Source organism: Geotrypetes seraphini, chromosome 5, assembly GCF_902459505.1.
Source record: "Geotrypetes seraphini chromosome 5, aGeoSer1.1, whole genome shotgun sequence".
Lineage (NCBI taxonomy): Eukaryota > Metazoa > Chordata > Amphibia > Gymnophiona > Dermophiidae > Geotrypetes > Geotrypetes seraphini.
In genome coordinates, this window is record NC_047088.1 from 31,265,693 (window position 1) to 31,281,150 (window position 15,458).

The window sequence follows — 15,458 nt, forward strand, 5'->3', positions numbered from 1 at the left end:
TTTCCTTCCTTTTTCCCGTCGGCCCACGGCGGCCAGGAAGAGCACGGCTCGTTCAAAGAGACTACAGGTCCCGTCGGGCGCGGTTCGCTAACTCCGCCTTCCGGAGCTTGGCAGGCTTGCTGCTTACGTGGTTGACAAATCTGCGGGGCGCGAGAGGAAAACGTTGGTGGAGGGGGGCCGGGTGAGGAGTTGGAGAGAGGCAGCAGCGCGGGAAACCCCCCTCCCCCTCCCCCCCTCACGGCGATGAGCAGGGGGCCGGCGAGATGTGGCTGAAACCCGAGGAGGTGCTGCTCAAGAATGCCCTGAAGCTGTGGGTGACGGAGAAATGCAACGACTACTTCGTCCTGCAGAGGAGAAGAGGCTACGGGGAGGAGGGCGGCGGGCTGACAGGTAGAGAGGAGCTTCTGTCTCTCGCGCGCTTCCCAGCCAGGACTATTTTCAGTTCTGTCCTGCTTCCTTCTATCTCCCCTCCAGCCCTCAACAAACATTTAAAAACGAGCTCAGTCCTGGACTTGTAGGTTCCAGAGTCCAGACCTGCCACTGCTCTCCAAAGTTGGTTTTCCCGGTTCGTAATAACGTTGATGAGGGGAGGGGGAGCCCGTCTGCTGGCATCTCACGCCCTGGCTGTGCTCAGTAGGAATGGGCAACGCTGGGAGCGCAGCTGGGGGGGGGGGGGGGGGGGGCGGCGCTGCTGCTGCTGCTACTACTACTAGTGCGTTTGTTCATTAGCTCCACGGCTTGTTTTGTCGTGCTCTCAATTTGCATGTCCGGGGTGATGCGCACTATTTACACACAAAGGGTAACCCAGTTGACTAAATGCAGAATAAGCCTAAAGCAGTGGTCTCAAACTCGTACCCTTTGCAGGGCCACATTTTGGATTTGTAGGTACTTGGAGAGCCTCAGAAAAAATAGTTAATGTCTTATTAAAGAAATGACAATTTGGCATGCGGTAGAACTCTTTATAGTTTATAAATCATTGTCATTTATAGCTAAAGAGACATATGATCAAGAAACGGTTTTATTTTACTTTTGTGATTAGGATAAACATACCGAGGGCCTCAAAATAGTACCTGGCGGGCCAAATTTGAGACCACTGGCCTAAAAGGAGATTTGCCTGCTCCATCGCATATGTGTTGTGGGACCTCTCCACTTTTGGGTTTGTTTGGCCTTTTGGTAGAGGAGGAAAGGCAGTTTGACAGCTCTATAAGCAGCAGATTGCTGTGTGTTGATGATGGGAGAAATGTCCTCTCTCTTGATTCTTTGACTTCCAAACCTGTAAGCTGTCTCCAGGGTGTTGCTGCAAGGTGTTCCCTTAACTTATAAGAATTGCCTACTGTATCAGACCAAAGACCCTTTTAACCCAGTACAGTTCTTAGCCCAACCAACTTTCTAATGCTGTTATTGTTTCACTGTAGCTGAAAAGTGTTATTTTGTAAAGTGCCAATTTACAGAATCGTAATGCTATATTTTGACGTTGTTTCAGATCATTGATTAAACCATGTCAACGAAAAGTATGGAATTTTTCAAGTGTGGAGCCGTCATGAAGTTCCTATTCCTGCAGAAGAAAACTCCAAAGGAAATCCATGGATGTATGATGCAAACATTGAGTGACAAATGCCCATCATACTCTACAGCAGGGGTGTCTAACCTTTTGGCTTCCCTGGGCCGAATTGTCCCAAAAAAATTTTCTGGAGCCGCGCAAACGCTGCAGCACGACGGAGGAGGGAGCAGCAAGACAGTAAACACCCAGGGATAGCAGAGGAAAACACAGCATCGCCCTCGACCAGGGCCACACAAAATACTTCATGGGCCGCATGTGGCCTTCGGGCCGCAGGTTGGACACACCTGCTCTACAGTGAAGAAATGGTGTGCAAACTTTCAGCGTGGAGATTTTGAGGCCGAAGATGCAGCAAGGTTTGGGAGGCCTCAAATGGTGTTGACCATGTTCATGACCTGATTTTGCACAAAAATACAAGTCACTCCTCTGTCGCTAGCAATAAATTTGGATGCTTAGCATTTTTCTCTCAATTTGAAGCATAAGGAAAGTATATGCTCAGAGACCTGGAGGCCAAGAAAAGGGGAGCAAGCCCCCAAAGTATAGCCTTCCCAGCCAATCATGGCTTATGCTTCTACAGTTGATAATTTTTTCATAGCTGTACTAGACAGTCAACATCTTCAATGTAAATGCAAATTTACAAAAGATAAGTATTACATTTATCTGTTTTAAGGTTTCAACGTGCCACGTTTTGATCCTGCTTCAGGGAACCCAAAAAGGAAACTGTCAATCACTTATAATTGCAAATAGTGGCTGGGTCTCTTAGTAATCTTGAACAACTTGAAAGATGAGGCACTCCAAAAGGCTTTAAAAAAAGGCTATACTTTGGGAGCTTGGTCCCCTTTTTTTTGGCCTCCAGATCTCTGCGCATACACTTTCCTTATACTTCAAAATGAGAGAAAAGTGCTAAGCATCCAAATTTATTGCTAGCGACATAGATGAGTGACTTGTATTTTTGTGCATACTGAAGTCTGATCACCCTCACCTAATTGGAGAAGTTTTTCTTCCTCCTGTGTCTTGACCTGATTTTGGCAGATCAGTGAATATCAGCTGAAACAATTGCTGAGACACTACATATATCCAGGGAATGTGTTGGGTGAATAATCCACGAGCAGCTGGGTATACAGAAGCTGTCAGCCATGTGGGTGCCAAATGTTTGAATGCTGATGAGAAACAATATTGAGTGAATACTTCCAAGTTGTTTTTGCAGCATTTTCAGTGAGCTGGTGCCAACTTTTTACTGTTGATGAAGCATGGTTATACCACTATGATCCTGAGACAAAACAACAGTCCATGTGCAATGGTGGCACTCGGATTCTCCAAGGCCAAGGAAATTCAAAACCCAAAAATCAACAGGAAAGGTAATGGCTACGATGTTCTGGGATCAGGAAGGTGTTGTAATGACTGACTATCTTCTAAGGAACAAACAGTTAATGCAAAATACTACTGTAACTTGCTGTGCTGATTAAAGGAGGCATTGAAAAAAAGGAGAGGGAAGCTGCAGAAAGGAGTTCTCTTTTTCCAAGATAATGCACTTACTCACAAGTCTGGCAAAATGGATATGTTGACGCAGTTGGGGTTTTAGTGCACAGATCATCCACCCTACTTATCGGATCTTGCTTCATCTGACCATTTTCTGATTCCAAAACTTAAAAAGACCTTGAAAGGGCAACAATTTTCGAGTGATTCATAGGTAATTACAGCAGCGGAGCAGTATTTCAGTGACCAGACATAAAGAGTGTTTTTGGAAGGGTTATAGAAACTTTAGTGTGCCAAGTGTGTTGAACTTAAAGGTGAATACGTGGAATAATTTGTAAGTTTCATTGCTCCACATCCTTCCCTACTTGGTTGAGTTGAGAACTTTTCAGCACCCCCTCATACCTGTTTCCAACAGTTGTCAATCCAGTTCTCAAGTACTTGTCAGGATCTGAAAAATGGGATGAGCAGCAGTTTTTCCCAGGCCTACCTTAATAAATATATTGATACTTCCAGGAATTTGACCAATCCATTTTAAGCCCAGTTATTCTAACTGTTTTTATCACATCCTCCAGTAACAACTTCTAGATCTTAACTATGCAGAGTGAAACCATATTTGTAACTTGTGTGTCCCCTAGCCTATACTTAAAAAATAAACAATGGTCTGTTTCTGTTCCACTCCACTAAGGATTTTATAAACCTTTATTATATTTCCTTTCAGCTGTGTTTTCTCCAAACTGAAGTGTCCCAGCCTCTCTAGTCATTCTTCATATGAAAGTTGTTCCATCCCTTTAATCATTTTGGTTGCCATTTTTTGTATGGTTTTCTAATTCTATATCTTTTTGAGATGCAACACACAGAATTACACAGGATTTCAAGGTGTGGTCACACTATGGAGCAATACAGAGACAGTTTATTGTTGTTTGTTTTATTCTCTATTCCTTTCATAATTCTTAACATTGTTTGCTGTTTTGGCCAGCACTGCACACTGAACAGATTGCCTGACCCTGAAGAGTTCCCTTGGCTCATCCTCAAAATGTGTGTTGTCTGGCGCACAGTGTTTACAAATATTAGGAAAAATATATTAGATTCTAAAACTAGCTACTATCTTTACGTTCTTCTTTAAAATTCATCAGAAAGCTAGAAATCTTTGTAGAGACAATTTTAAGACTTTGCTCCTAATTTAGTAGTGGAGTAAAAGCATAAGACCTGATACTCAAAAGGAGTTGTACATTTACTGGCAACCAGTAAATGTTATAATTCCCCATGGTGCTGATTTTCAAAGGCATGGGGATAATTCTCAAAAGGTTCATAGTTTATTAAAAATCTGATTAAACGCTTATCATAACATTCAAAACGTTGTACAATTAAAAAGGTAAAATATAAAATGGGGGAAACAAACAACAGATAGACAGAATCTTCGTAGACTCAGACATACTTGATTGGGAAAGGGCAATTGTAAACAAGAGGAAAAAAAGGGAGAACTACAATTTTTAAATAAAGTAAACATAAAAGGATAACACAATAGGATAAGAAGAAGTAGGGATTGGCTTCAAAAATAAAGGACTGAAGAATTGGAAAACTCTTGAATTTGTCCAAACTTTGTTCTGCTCTAATAAAAAGTGGGAGGGAGTTCCAGATTAAAGGAGCAGTGACTGGTGTAAATATTTGCATCTAACTGTTGTCAGGTACATATCTGACAGTATTCTAATAGAGGCAGACTAAATATTGGCTTTGTCACCAAAATATGGATTTGGTCATTCTTCAGGTTTGACCGAAAATGCCAGCAAATTTTGGCTGAAACAAACTTCCCCCATGACCACTCTGCCTGCTTTCACCCACCTCAAGTACTACCAGAGAGCAGATCTGGCCAGGTAGGTCACCCTGACCAAAACCTCTGTTCTCCCACTAACCAAAGACCCAATCCTCTGTCTCTCCTGCCCCACTGGTTCCTCAGTCAAAATGACTGCTAAGACTGCCATAGGATGTCTAGAAAACCATTTTGAGATTTATCCCCAGCACCTTGGGGAATTATATATGAGGGTTCTTCGAAAATGTTCAGCAATGCAGAGATGGAGGGAGCCCAAGGGACTACTACTAACTGGATGATGGCAATCTGCCCTACCAGAATGTTGGCACCATATTGTTGGCCTCTCAGCTGTTTTGGTCTAGGTTCCCCTGCTTTCCTCTAGGAGGTCCCATTCTTCTTCTCTCACATCCTATGAGTGGTTTAGAGCCTCACCAGTTGCAGTCTTACCCTGCAGAGAACTGGCATCCAGGTATCCTTTACTTAGAGAAAAGTGATCGCATGGCTCGGGGGGGGGGGGGCACACTCATAGCCTTTGGGCCTCCTTCACTTCAATCTCCTTTTGCACCCTTCAGGGTTCTTTTATTTTTTGGTTCCTATGGGGGCTTCTTCTCTTGGGTCAGCCCTCTGTGTCTTCTAGATGTCTGTCCCTTCCTGTTCTAGGGAATACTTTGTCCATAGTTTAGCTGTGTGTGGGACCTTGGGTCAGTCTGCCTGGGCTGGTAGTCTGAATGGGCCAGTAGTCTGACCAGGAGATCCCAAGATCTGATCTTGACAGTCTTCATTGATTGTTCTGGCCCTGATGGTCCTGGGACTTCTTTTTGTCCTATTGTCCTTGTAGACTCACTTTCAGGTTTGGAACCTCCTCCCAGGAATGGTTCTGTTCCAGGTGCTTTTGCCCTATGGCTTCGGATGTTGCCTGTCGTAAGTGCCTGGGCTAGTGTGACCCACTAGTCATGGTTTAGCAGTTAGGGCTGCTTGTTTCATCTCCCTCCAGTTCTATACAGAAACCCTTGACAATTGTCCTCTTTTGGTCCACTTATGTTTCGGCTCCCAGCGTGTCTCCACTGTATCTCTGCCCTTCAGTGTGCTGGACAGACCTTGGCAGTAGCGTGTCCAGCTTGGCGTCTCAGTGTTATTGCCTATTGTGCACACGGTGCCACTGTCTATTCCTTCCACCAATGTTTGGTCTCTTCAGCTGCATTAACTCTGGGGGCATTTTCTGCCCCCAGCGCCTTCCTAGGTGGCACATCTGGATATAGCAGCTTCACTGGTGCCTAGCGGTTGTCCAATTTATTTCTCTGGTTTCCACCTAGCGTGCTCCTCTTCTGCTACAGTGCAGGCGCCTTATGCCTGTTTGGCTCAGTTCCATTTCTGGTTCAGCTTCACTGATGGTCCAGTTCTCCTCAAGAAAGAGCCGCCTACCTGTTTGGCCTCGCCTCCTTGCTAGAGTTCAACCCTTTTTCCAGATGTAAGGCGGGGCTCCTCTCCCTGCTCAGGATTTCTAGGGTCCAGCTGTTCTGTACAAGTAGCACATATCACCTCCTATCTAGTTAGAAAGGGTGACTCTAGTGTTTCCTTCCCCTCGGATTCTATCCTCCTATCCTTTTGTCTAAGTCACTTCTATGGCTCTCCTCCGTATCTGGGGGTAGGGCAGATTGCCGTCATCCAGTTGGTAGTAGTCCCTTGAGCTCTCTCCATCTCTGTAGCACCATTTCTGAATGCAGTATGGAATTCCTTCAGCCAGACTTCATCTCTGGCTGTGGAGCGCCACTCCAGTCGTATTACAAAAACAAGGGGGCCAAGGCTTCTCTGTTGGAATGTGATGTGCTCCTCCACCTGCCTTTGTACCATGGCTCCATATCTAGATCCAGAGTGCAGCTTCATCTGCTGTGCTGCCATCATCTCCCAGTCTGTCCACTGCCCTATGTCTAGAGGTATGGTGCAGCTTCGGCTGCATGTTAGGCTGAAAAACCAGAGACAAAGCTAAACTCCACTTGCAGCTTTATCTTCAGCTCTTTCTTCACCTGCAAAACGCAGTTCTCTTTGGCTTTTTGGCACACCTCAATCTTTGGTTGCCGAGTGTGGCCCCAGTTGTATATCTAACCAATGGAACAAAGAAGAAGGTCATAACACATCTATTACCCACACTGTGCTAAAGTACTGAATAGAAACGGGGGTAATGCTACCAATCAAATGCAATGTATTTCAAAAAAGGTTTTCATAAATAAACTCAAAATTGAAAACTAAGGAGGAGAGGACATCGTAAAATAATGGATCATATCATAGGATTTCTTATAACCCACAGTTATTCCAGATCCCCATCCTGGGGTCAAGATTCTAATCATTTGTCCAACACCTCCAACCACATAAACTAATTTAACCAAAGCATCATTATTAATACTAAAGTCTACAAGTTCAAATCATAGATCTATTGTTTCCAAAAAATCACTCAAAAGTAGCAAAACTTATCTTATAAACTTTGTATAATCACCTTCAAAACCCTATATAATATGACCCCCGCTTTTTTATTCAAGTTATTAATTCCATATTCTGCAAGGAGAATTTTAAGATCTAACGAACAAAACTTATTGTCTATTCCTTCGCTGAAAATTATAAACACAAGACGACAATTTATTTTTTCATGTACTACACCACAGACTTGGAATGCCCTCCCTATTTCTTTAAGGGAGGAGAAGGAATTTGGAAAATTTAAAAGTAACTTAAAAACTTTTCTTTTTAAAGATGCCTTTGCAAACTAATTTTATTATCTTACTACTCCACTTCACTTTATTATATTTTTTATCTGTTACCCTCTTGTATTTTCCCTTAATGTCTCTTCTTTACTTTACTGAATTGTATTTCACCCCTCCTCACCTAATGTTAAGAATTGTTAAATGTTAAATTGAGTGTAATTTAATCCTTTTTAAGTATTCGTATGTATTGTATTGTCACCTAACAAATGTAAATTTTAATGTTTACATCGCTTAGAAGTTTGATTAAGCGATTAATCAAGACACCTAATAAACTTGAAACTTGAAACTTGATCTCAGTTGTCCCAGCTGGACTTCAGCGCTTGGCTTTATAAACTCCTGATGCTCATGACATTCATCAATCTGTCAGAAAAGCATTTTGATCCATTAGATCTTCTTCGGGGGAGCCTTCATCAACATAGCCATTCTAGTAACCCGATGGTTTTCCTGACACTGTATTGAAAGTAGAGCATGGATCCACTGGCCTGGTTGGGCACAGATCCATCCTTGGCTTTAGAGCATTGCTCTGCTGGCCTATTTGGCACAGTTCCCTTTGTAGAGGTAGACCGTTCCTCACTTTGTCTGTTTACCACTGCTCCATCTTCAGATGTAGAGCACAGCTCTGCTTGCATGATTGAGGGCAGCAGCGCCCCTTGCCTGATAGTGCAGCATCATCTTTGGTATCTGGGGTGGCTCCACTTGTCTGTTTGCCACATCTTTGGATGTAGACCATGGCTCTGCTTGCATGAATGATGCAGCGACTCCACTTGCCTGATTTATGCAGTGCCATCTTTGGTGTCTAGGGAGGCTCCACTGGCCTGTTTTCTATGGCTCCATCTTCGGATGTAGACCATGGCTCTGCGTGCATGATTGGTGCAGTGCCATCTTCAGATGTGCAGAGCAGCTCCACTTGCTGGTTTGGCACAGCTATATCTTTGGATGCAGCGCACTGCTTCTCTTCCTAATTGGTATTGAGCTACCCTTCGACGTACTATGTGGCTTCTCTTGCCTCCTTGGCACAGGTTCCTCTTTGGATATGGAATTCCACTTTGGATGCCTACCTAGTGTGTCTCCATTTTTGTAAGTGACACACTGTATTAGATGCTTGCCTAGCATTTCTCCCTCTTCAGATGTGGAGCGCCACATGGATGACTGCCAAGCACGTCTCCATCTTCAGCTGGGGTATGCCTCCTTGGATGCCTACCTGGTGCGTCTCCATCTTCGGATGTCACATGCCACTTCAGATGCCTGCTTAGTTGTTGAGCTTTGTGGCTCCTTATGCACTTATGTTGCAAGTTCATGCTAATTATTGTTCCTTTTCATGAGTTACAGAGCAGAACAGAAATATGTGCGGGGAGTTCCCGTGCCCCTCCTTCTCTTCTGTTACAGTGGAGATTGATTGATTGTTTTGGTACAAACTGAACAGGGCACTATACTCTGCTGGTGAAGGAGGAGGATCTGAAAGATTTGATTGACATTCTTCTTCAACAGTTTGTGAGTATGAATTGATCGGGTTTGGCCCATGTGCCTCAGGCCGCGCCCCCAGGTGGGACCTAAGGCTCCAGGGCCTATTCTGATTGGCCCACGCGCCTTAGGCCCCACCAGTAGGCGGAGCTTTAGGACGGATGGGCCAATCCGGCCTCATTCCTTCGTTGGCTGCCTGCCGGACAGGTGGGTTTGGCTCCCGTCTGTCCGGCCAACTTCCAAAGGTACGGGGAAGGGGGGTGGGAGGGTCGTGGGGGTCGGCCAGGGGGGTCGCGGGTCGGCTGGGGGACGGGCGGAGGTTCTTGGGGGGGGCGGTCGTTGGGGGGGAGGGGGGTTTGCGTCGAGGGCAGGAGGGCCTGGGATCCCTCCTGCCCGTAATGTAGTGCGGGGTGGGGTTAGGGGGTCGCCGTGGCCAGGAGGGTTTGGGCTCCCTTCTGGCCCAACTACACAAAGGTACGGGGAAGGCGGGTGGGGGTGTCGTGGGGGTCGGCCAGGGGGGTCGCGGGTCGGCTGGGGGACGGGCGGAGGTTCTTGGGGGGGGGGCGGTCGTTGGGGGGGGGGGGTTTGCGTCGAGGGCAGGAGGACCTGGGATCCCTCCTGCCCGTAATGTAGTGCGGGGTGGGGTTAGGGGGTCGCCGTGGCCAGGAGGGTTTGGGCTCCCTCCTGGCCCGATATTGTTGGGGAGTCGGCGGTCCTTCGGGGTGAGGGTGCGAGTGGTCCTGCCGGGGGGGGGATGTATCGGACGTCGGGGGGGGGGGCATCAGGCTTTCAGGATGGGGACAGACCTTCAAGGGGGGACAGGACTTCAAGAGGGGACAGTGCACGGAAAGTCAGGGGGGGTGAACGGAGAGTCAGGACAGCGCACGGAAAGTCAGGGCAGTGCACGGAAGTCAGGGGGGGTGAACGGAGAGTCGGGACAGCGCACGGAAAGTCAGGGCGGGCGAAAGGAGCGTCGGGCATCATGTGCGTTATATGCCTGAGCGCGGTATAGAAAAGTTTTGGTACATATCATCGTGATTTCTGCGCGCTATACCCCTGTGCGCGTTTTACACAGGTGCGCGTTATATCCGCGAAAATACGGTAAATAGTAGTTTACTCCTTTCAAACTGCCTCTCCCAGTACTCTTTCAGTCACTCATACTGCTTCATTCCCCTGCAAACTGTTCATCACTACCCCTTTCGTAGCTTTCCATACTCATAAAACCTACCCTTGCTTCTTCACTCTACAACTACTTCCATAAATGCTTATCATCTTGCAAACTGCTTCCCCCCAAAAAAAAAAGCTTACCCTCCAACACACAAGGATTAGAAATAGTTTTTTGCATTTTAAGATATTCAGATTTCATTTTCTTTTTTCATATTTGTACTGTGAAACTTTGAATAAATTATACTGCGTTCTTATTGGTCGCTTTGTAGACTGCCAGCTAATTGCTGCTGTGGGCAGTGCTAGATTAAGTCTGGCAAACCAGGGGAGCCCTGTCTGATGTGCTGAGGATTTTGGAAGATTAGGGCATGCAACTGTCTGTCTTTTTCTGCTCCCCCTCCCAGATTCTACAGTCTTACATTCATGTCTGCAAGCTAGAAGGATGGCTAACACGTCTAGACATTTTTCAGAGTTAAAGAACTGTATCTGCAGATCTACAATCTTCCCTGCTGTATGAATGAGCCTGCCCTGCCTGTTTCCTGGGTAACTGGCAGTGGATAGGATCTAGCCAACCAGAAAGCTATGGGAGTGGTAAAGTATTGGAAAGCTACTGTAGTTGCAGATGTGGAGACAGGGAAGCCCTGTGTTGTAGAAATGCAATGTCTACATGTGGTTGAAGAAAATGGAAGAGAAATATCCTTCCCCCTAGAAAAAAAAAGCAGTTCCAACAGCTTCAAGATAACACTGATTGATTAAATAATAACATAGCAATTGGGGAATTACACCTTTCAAAACAAGTCCCCCCCCCTTCTCATCTGTTCTCCCAATCAGACACACAGAAAATCTATACAGAAATAAATAAACATACACAAACCATTTGCATGCACACATTCATGCACTGACACACAAACACTTATGTACATACAAAACTGTACAGACATGCCAGACCACAAAGAAAATTAACCCCAAGATATCCACAGAGAAAAAAGTCCAGAAGAAACCAAAAAGAACACTGTGGTGTAACGATATTCCTGAAATGGACTTTATTATGTCAAAGTTCCAAAAGTACAATAAAGCAATCCACATAAAAAACCTAAAGGACCTAGTCTGCTGAAAGCATAGGACCCAACATGGTCTGCGTTTTGACAAGATAGTCTTCTTCAGGGGTCCTAAAAATGATAAGGTATATTGGAATGATGTGTAAACAATGTGAAACAATGTCTGCTTTAACCAGTACATGTAAGCTGGCTAGTCTTTCTGGGAGTTTCGTCTGAGTTTGTTTCACACTTTGCCTTGGGGGGGGGTCCCCAATTGTAGTGCCCCCTTCTGTTACTACAGGCTGTCTCTCTCTATATCACAGTTTATTTCAAGTTTATACTGTTTTATAATATGTTTCAATTATGTATGTTTGTGATATTTCATGTTCTTGCATTGCTCAGCTATTCAACAGTTTTGGAGAGAGATAATGAAAGGGCATCATACTCCAATATCTATGGCTTTGTATTCCATTTTAGGGCTCTCCCTTGAGAATCTATGACTTAAGTTCAGAAGTCTTATTGAAGACATACATTCTTTTGAGTCTCATTAATTTTATGGCTGCTTTGCTTCATCCAAGTATATAGCTTTTTGCGTATTGTTTGTATGACAGTTTAATCTTTTTAGGTTTAATAAAATGATTACAGAAAACATTTCCAAAGCATAAAGCAATAGTGTTCATTAATTTTTAAGCTGAAGCCTCTTTAGATTCTAATGAGCTGAAGGAGACCAAATAAGTATCTTCCCTTTGGGACCATGACAAAGCTGACCAGTGGGTGTCATTGATATTTATCCCCAGCAGCCCACCTTCAAACCATGGAGGGGTATCCTCAAAGTTGTGAGCATTTCCAAATTCATTCTCTTTTGTCTGAGAAATTCCTTGTCCTTCAAGCATGTGGCTCCTTCCCCATCCACTTTCCCCTTTCTGTCCTGAGCCTGAGTAGAGCTAAACAATACCCCCACCCCACCCCGAAAGACAAGGGGGGACATCTTAGAGGTCTCTGGAAGCTGCTATTGTCCTCCAGGCCTTGCATTGAGGAACACTGACATAAAGTGTTTCCATTAAATTGTTGTTTTTTTAGTGTGTCTAAGAATACTTTGTAACTTCTGTTTTGAATCAGGTCTTTTGGTTGGCACACTTGATGCTGTCTTGGACTCTACTGCTAAAGTAGCTCCCTTTCGTATTTTACATCAGACTCCTGATTCTCAGATCAACTGGTCCATTGCATGTGGTAAGTATGATATTGTTAAAATTCAGACAGAATACAGTTTCTAGTGCGAGGAGCTGCGCTGAATGGCCCGCACTGCTCCCGATGCTCATAGAGTTCCTATGAGCATCGGGATCAACGCGGCTCTTTGTGCTAAAAACTGCTATTGCAGTTTAATAGAAGAGGGGGTTAGTGTGTGTTGTATGCTGAGATCTGGATTTAGTTAATAATCTAGCTTTTGCTGCTTGGACAGAATGAGGCTAAGTGTGCTGCTCTTCTCAGAATTCTCCATTATAGAAGTGAACTTCTTCCTCTTGTAGTTTTGTTTCTTACTGATACTTAGAAGAGTAATCAGTGCATTTTTAGTTGCCATGAATAATTTCCAAAAGTAGGAAAGCAAGTAAGTGCTTATGAGTTTCATTCTCAACAACTGGGCCTTTGCATTAATTTTACTCTAGAACAGTTAATGTGAATGCTAAGTTGAAATTGCATTTAGAGGCTGCCGTGTTTAGGTGTTCATAAAATGAGAACTATAGGTGTTTATTTTCCATTTAACTAGAAGTTGTTCTTTTTTTATTATTATTTATTTATTCGATTTTTCATTAAACTTCCAAGCTTATAAATCTTGTACACATAGAATGATTAAACAAATAAACAAAATAAGGTATAACAATTGAATACACAATAAAGAAAACTAACTAAAGAATTAGTTTACAGTAGTTATAAATGTTAAGCACACTTAAGTCCACAATCAGATCCAAGAGTTATTGAATAACACAATTCAGGAAACAAATTTTATAATAAGAAATTAAATGTCTGCTGCTAAGCAAGAAATCAAAATTCATTCATGAGTGGTCATTGTTGTAGTTCCTTCATTTTCCGCTCGTAAAATAATGTTAAGTGGCTCGGATCAAAGAAAACATATTTGAAAGATTTATATCTAACTATATGCATTTACAGGGATAGCGGAGGAAAAAAATTCCTCCGATCTGGATCACCCCCAGGTTTTAACAAAAGAAACTGACGACGTCTTTTTTGAGTTTCCTTTGAGACATCGGGAAAAACTTAAATATTCAGTCCCAGGAATTCGTTCCTTCTATTTTTGAAGAACAAATTCAGCAACCAATCTCTTTCCAGAGATAATGCCATTGTAATTAAGAGTATCCGAAGTAACTAACTCTCGGTCAGAGGTTTCCAACCGTGTAGATATAGCTATTAGAGCTTCTCTTTGTATGTTTGAATATGCATCTTGATTTTGCTGCAATATTGGCAAATAATATGCCTATGTAAAAGGGAGCAACAATTCCTCAGGAATTTGCAGGATCTCAAGAAAATATCGTTTTGCCATTTCTCTAGGTGGTATTGAAAAAATCTTGGGAAAGTTTATTAAACATTGATTATTCTATTATAGTTTTCAAGAGTTTCAAATTTCCTCCGCAAAACTTCTTTATCTATTTTTTTGAATGTCTGTCTTATACATTGCAAATTCATTTTTTAAGGTATTAATCTCTTCTTTATGAGTATTCACTTCTTTTACCAAAATTTTTATTTATGGAATAAAGGATTTTTCTAAGGTCACAACTAAATCCCAAATAGCTTCCAGTGTTACTTCCTGGGGTTTAATAGGCTCGAAAAGAGAACTTAGCATAGTTAGTAAAGAAGTAACTGGCAATTTACCTCACAAACAGCTCTCATCTCCCCAACTAGAAGTTTTAAGAGGGAACAAAAATTTGGTGGGGTTTGTGCAACACAGGTACTATTGTTATCCCAGAACAAACAGGCAGCATATTCTCAACATATGGGTGATGTCAACCACGGAGCCCTGATGCGAACAGCTTCACAAGCAGACTTGCTTGAAGAACTTTTGGAAAGTTTGCGACTGCCACACCGCGCAAGTGCCTTCCCGCCTGATGTAGGGCGTGCTTCTCCTCAGTTCTAAGTATTCCACGGAACTGAGAAGCCGTCGTTTCAACACTCTGTGCAAGATTTAGTTCGTACCATGCTTTCACGTTGCTGCGGCTCGTGTTTATTGTTTCTTTTTTCACAGACTTTGAGATGCACGTGTAAAAAAAAAAAAAAAGTTTTCAAATTTTTTTGGTCGGGTCACAACGGGGCCTGTTCTGTGGCCTCAGCCTGTGGGCTTCGATTTAGCCATGGCCATTTTCCATTCCATGTCCCAGCCGGTTACAGGGTTCAAGAAGTGTAGCCGGTGTCAACACGCGAACTCTATCACTGACCCACATAAGTGGTGTGTTTAGGACCTGACCACCGTCCGGAATCATGCGCTTGCTGTGAAATCGAGCCCTTAAACGGCGTCGAGTTCAAATCGAAAAAATTTTCAGAGCCATGGATCTGCCTCCAAAACCCTTGACTCCGACCTCGACCTCCAATGTGCCGAAGTCTTCTATGGGGCTTAAACTTTCGGCCTCAACCTCGGCCTTGCTAAAACCTCCCTCAATGGGGAAGTCTTTATCTTCAGGGAAATCGGCAAAATCGTCCCCGGAAGGGCCGCTCTCTTCAGTGTCTCCCTCGGGTAAGCTATTGAAGCCAACCCTTCAGGAGTCACAAAAAAATCTAATGGCAAGCTCTGTCAGACCTGTTACTTTGAGGCTTTCCAAGAAGCGGGTATCCAAATTGAGGAAACATTTGTCCTCGATCATCTTCCTCAAAGTCTATAACCGCACCAATTACACCAGCTCCAGTGGTCTCGATGCCGGCTTTGCAGAATATATTGGAGGCTATTCTGCATCAAGAGTTTGGGTTTTACTCCCGTTACTTCCTTGTTCCAAACAAGACGGGAGATCTGCGACCTATTTTGGACCTCAGAGCTCTCAACAAATTTCTTGTCAAAGAAAAATTTCTGATGCTATCACTAGCAACTTTGTATCCCCTTCTGGATCACAATGATTTGTTATGCTCTCTGGATCTCAAAGAGGCTTACATTCACATTCACATTCATCCAGCCTCCCGCAAGCTTCTCAGATTTTGGGTGGGAA

General features: G+C 43.8%; 1 protein-coding gene across 2 annotated transcripts in view; it reads left to right on the forward strand.

Moving 5' to 3' along the window:
• The first annotated feature begins 103 nt into the window (after positions 1 to 103).
• TBC1D8B (TBC1 domain family member 8B) overlaps positions 104 to 15,458 on the forward strand; it is a 153,655-nt gene continuing 138,300 nt past the window's right edge. Inside the window, exons 1-2 of one of the 2 annotated variants that reach the window (XM_033945881.1) lie at positions 104 to 390; positions 12,376 to 12,486. In XM_033945881.1, coding sequence (XP_033801772.1) covers positions 264 to 390; positions 12,376 to 12,486 — 238 coding nt within the window. In that variant the 5' untranslated portion in view covers positions 104 to 263. The remainder of the gene's footprint in view (positions 391 to 12,375; positions 12,487 to 15,458) is intronic. The other variant, XM_033945880.1, reaches the window with a different exon arrangement.